This window comes from Olea europaea, unplaced genomic scaffold, assembly GCF_002742605.1.
Source record: "Olea europaea var. sylvestris unplaced genomic scaffold, O_europaea_v1 scaffold3665, whole genome shotgun sequence".
Taxonomy (NCBI): Eukaryota; Viridiplantae; Streptophyta; class Magnoliopsida; order Lamiales; family Oleaceae; genus Olea; species Olea europaea.
The window spans coordinates 30,483-35,076 of NW_019255923.1; the positions used below are offsets into that span (position 1 = coordinate 30,483).

Consider the following 4,594-nt stretch of genomic DNA (forward strand, 5'->3'; position numbering starts at 1 on the left):
GTTCCCGTCTGAGAATCAATCTTGGCATCAAGTTTTGAGGTCTTTATAAGATTCACAATCCATCTTTCTGCCTCGTCATAATTCAAATTCAGTTTCTCGGCAAGCACCCTGCCAAGAGAACAACAAAATTCGAACTTTAAATGATTCAATAGGTATTATAAACTAAAAATGTAGGTAAGTTAGGAAAATTAGTATAATAAAGCCCATAATTTTGTGGATCTAGGCTACATTTTAACCAAAGAAGCAAGAAAAACTTGGGGACAGGTAGAATGGGGGCTATATTAAATTGTGCAATGAACAATTTAAAGCGCATACCCCATGTCAATACGCTGATGAATATGGCAATAGGTTTCAAACATAAAAAGGCGAGCATTTTCAAGGAACTCGTCTCTTAATGGTACAATCGTAAAGCTCCCCTCTTCCACTCGTTTTCCCAGGAATGGATCATTCAATATAACCTGCATCAAAATACCATGTTCCAAAGGCACGTAAAGGACATAGATTAAAAAAAAAAAAAAAGTAGCATTCTATGCACACTGGCTTTAAAATCATAAAGCAAAGATGTGGCAAATCAAGATTAGTACACTGGACTATGCAATTAGAAAACAGCTAGTGCAACAAATATAAGAGACTTCTAAATTAGTTTCATTTTTTAGTGGATCAATGAGCAGGAAATTGGCATTTTCAGGTTAAATTACTTAGTTCCTGGAAGGGACAAACAAAACAAATCTTGAAATAATATGGCCTCACTAATTTGAAGTGAACTGATCTAAAGAATGGGAAAATGGCATGTAGTCGTCAAACAAAAATAATGTCATAGTACAGAAGAAAACAATTATAGACATCTAGAAGATAGGGCTTTACAGAAAATTTAGCTCACAGCATTTCGCAAGACCATTGGATTTATTAGCATATGATGTCCTTATTAACAGGATTAAGTTCTAAGAAGTAACGTCTCATGTGACAGTTTTCATGTTGAAACTAACAGCTGAAAAAGAATATGAAGAAAAGATTGCACAACATACATGTGAATCAACAAAATGCAAATTCGAGGTAATAAAAATTGGTGCTACCTCATTAATATTCATTTATTTAGCTAGTAGAGGGGTGGAATACTAGAGGGGCAAAAAAATTAACTTTATACTGATTAAATGTATCAAATCCAAACAAAAAAAGTGTGCATATAATAATACGCAAGAAATCAAAAAAGTGTTGAACGACTTCCATTTCTATACCTATTTTTCAATGAAAATGCATAATTAAGTAAAGAAAAGGATAAGGGAACTATTTGGAGTTAGGAATCTTACTTCTTCACACACTTTCATCTTTTTTTGAGCCTCATCAAAGTCATAATTGACATATACACATGCCAAAAACTCTGTGATGGGATCTTCAAAAGAGTGCTGCTCTTGCTGAATAACCTTTATAAAATCTTTGAATTGAGGCCTCCTCCTTTTGTTGACGATGAATGCAGTTGTTAGGTAACGCAAGAGATGGGGAGCATTTGTTTGAATAGCATTCAAATACCTGATAGAGATTGTATCGTATCAAATTAGCCCAAAGTCTTACCTAGAGGGAGGTAGTAACATATGTATTATCTTTCTTCAAAAATTCTATTCCATTTTCGGGAGTTTTCAGTGACAAGACGAATCCAGAGTTAAGAACAGAAATAAAAACAAGAAAGATAAGTAGATTCAAGAAAAAAAAGCCATAAATGTGATCTTACGAAAAAGTAAATTGCAAGAATGCCAACTTATATGTATAAATTAAGCATTATTTAAACAGCTTTAGGTGGAGCTCTAAATTCATTTCAACTCAATTAAACGTAAATCTTAGTCCCTGAGCCATACTTGTCCTGATTAAATAAGTCAATAATCTGCGTCCTTCCATTTTCATTGTTGAAGAAGATGAACAGACTCCAATGCATAAGCCATATTCTACCCTGAACTTGATTCAAAGGAGAAGAGAAATTCTGCAAACCATGTATCATCACAATATCAAAATTCTTGTATCATACAAGTAAAGACAAGAACCAGTTAATAGAATCCTAATATGCAATAAAAGCAACCTTAGAATCAATTATTTCCTTCAAGCGGTTGAGTTCTTCCAATGCAGTGTCCCAATTCTGCATCAATATCTCAGCAGCTAGTTTTCCCCATAATGCACTCAAACTCCTTTCACTATTCATGGACAGGTCCCGATACTGGTACAAATAATCAGCAGCACCAGAGTAGTTTCCACATTCAAACTGAAATTTGGCATACTGATACAATGCCTCTATCTGTTCGGTTCCAATCTGGATAACAATATTATATGTGCTTAATCAGTTAGACAATTCAATGGAAATGATGACAAGATAGGCCTTCAACTATTCAGTCACTTAATTAACAAGTGCAGTTTTTAACCATGATATGGATTATGATTCATTCACAAAGGCAATTTCGTGTGGGAGAAATGACAAAGTGACCATGTCGAAATTCGGCACCCTCAGGTTTATACAAGAAATTATATGCATTATCCATTTATTTAGCAACCATGTGCACTCTCTAAGACGTCTCCTTCAAGTTTTCATTTTCATTATACCTCTATCGTTACAAAGGAACTTTAACACCTTATCTATGAGTAGTAGACACATTGCCATACACCCATACTATTCAGAAGACTTCAAATTGTGCAAACTATATGAATCCTAACCTGATAACGATCATTCAACATCTGAAGATTGTGCTGTTTTTCAGCCCTCAATTCTTGAACAGCGTTAGGATTCTGCAGAAAAGTTACGATAGGAGCTGCAGCCTCCTCCAGTGATTTCAGCCTGGCCACCACCTCAACTCTCCTTTCCACCATCTCTAAACAAGCGCGCACGTGCACACACAGAGAAAGTTAAAAAATCAACTCAAACACAAGCCCTCCACCACTGCATCTCAAAAAGGATAATGTCTTGGCAAAGCAAAGGTGGACTTGGACTTGAAGCCATTAGGAATAAGAAATAATTCATGGAAAAATATGGCAACCCGTGGACAAAGTCCCGAAATGTCAGTCGATAGAAAATAAGTGAAAAAAATGTATAACCAATACTAAATCTACTCAGTTACTATATCAACATGCTCAAATCGACGAATAAGAATATATAATTTGGAATAGTTTGATATTTACAATTCCAAATCCAGGCTCCTACTTGGATGTAAGCTAATATGAAAGCATCTTCGTGCATAAGACATTAATCCCTCCACATACCAACATGTAAATAACACGCCATGTACCAAAGCTACAAGAACACAAATCAGAGATGCACTTGTATATTCAGACTAGTAGCTGAAAAATCAGTTAACTCGACTATCTGAATTAAAACTTCATCTCTAAATATACCCAACAGCCAAGCCCTAGTAACCATATAACCGTGTATCCACAGTTAGTTACAAAAATTGGTAAATTAATCCCCGTCTAAAGTTCAAATTCACTGGGTCTCCCAAATAAATGCAGGCTGGTTTTATTTTCAGGTGGGCAAGTAGGTTTTCCTTTTTTCAGTTTTTGAAATTCGCAGGGATATCAGAACCATGAGAACCGAAATTGTCATACAGCAGTCATAAAATGATGTCACAATGGCCCTTCAAAAATAGCACCCTCTCCTATACATACCCACGTATTTTGAGAAGGCAGCCAACAAATCAGAAACCCTAAAAATCTCAATTTTCACGGAACAATCTATCATAAGTCAAAGCAGCAGTCACAATACCAGGTAAAAACTGTTATGTCAAAAATTTACAACAAACGAAAACCCTTCTTTACAAACATCGATGCCTACATATTCATGCTAGAATCTGTGCTTGATATTTGAAAATGCACCAAACAAATCAAAAACCTTCAAAATTCTAATTTTCACAAATCCTACCAACAAAGCAGCTACGAAAATAATAGGTAAAACTGATAGAAGACTCTTATCTGGACACATAAATATATACATATGCAAGTATGTATCTATGCATGCGACTTTTTACCTTGGGGAACGTCTTCAGAGTGATAGAGTGACTTGTGGATATCCATGGCATAATCGACCATATTCGTGTGGTTAAGAAGCTCTATCTTCGCCTTTAGAATATCCTCCTCCGCATACAGTCCCCTCTCCTGCAAGAATTCCAGTAGCGGGAACACCAGGTGCCTGTCCAGCTGCGGCGCTATTCGCTGCGTCAAATCATACTTCGACGCCATTGCTTCTTTTCTTTATGTCTAATCTATCGCCAGCAACCGTGGTGGCGGCTATGGTGGTGAAGGAGTTTGGGTTTTTGTACAGGATTGGCTAGTGGATCTGTGGATGTGGGCTTTCCTAGGGTTTAATACTATTACAGTTCAAATTTATTCTAGTAGTGGCCATATGTACAAAAGCCCCTATAGCTCAGTGGTAGAGCGTCAGTCTTGTAAACTGAAGGTCTGTAGTTCGATCCTGCATGGGGGCAAATATAATTTTATTGTTTTACTTTAATCATTATAAACTGATTTTATTTTTTATTTTTCCTTCCGAAAAAACTAAAAATACCCCCAAAAAAAGGAAAATAATTTGATACCTCCTAATTGTAAAGTAACCTTCAAAAGGAAC

The 4,594-nt window shown here is 35.9% G+C and overlaps 1 protein-coding gene and 1 non-coding gene across 2 annotated transcripts in view; one reads left to right on the forward strand and one right to left on the reverse strand.

Moving 5' to 3' along the window:
* Positions 1 to 4,291, reverse strand: part of LOC111386674 (eukaryotic translation initiation factor 3 subunit E) — an 8,705-nt gene extending 4,414 nt beyond the window's left edge. Inside the window, exons 1-7 of the mRNA XM_023011136.1 lie at positions 3,999 to 4,291; positions 2,695 to 2,849; positions 2,069 to 2,296; positions 1,851 to 1,972; positions 1,308 to 1,527; positions 316 to 458; positions 3 to 108 (exon numbers count right to left, since the gene is read on the reverse strand). Coding sequence (XP_022866904.1) covers positions 3 to 108; positions 316 to 458; positions 1,308 to 1,527; positions 1,851 to 1,972; positions 2,069 to 2,296; positions 2,695 to 2,849; positions 3,999 to 4,209 — 1,185 coding nt within the window. The 5' untranslated portion in view covers positions 4,210 to 4,291. The remainder of the gene's footprint in view (positions 1 to 2; positions 109 to 315; positions 459 to 1,307; positions 1,528 to 1,850; positions 1,973 to 2,068; positions 2,297 to 2,694; positions 2,850 to 3,998) is intronic.
* Positions 4,292 to 4,382: 91 nt separating this feature from the next.
* TRNAT-UGU lies at positions 4,383 to 4,454 on the forward strand. The gene has a single exon. It is a non-coding gene; the product is annotated as a tRNA-Thr (tRNA).
* The last annotated feature ends 140 nt before the right edge of the window (positions 4,455 to 4,594 follow it).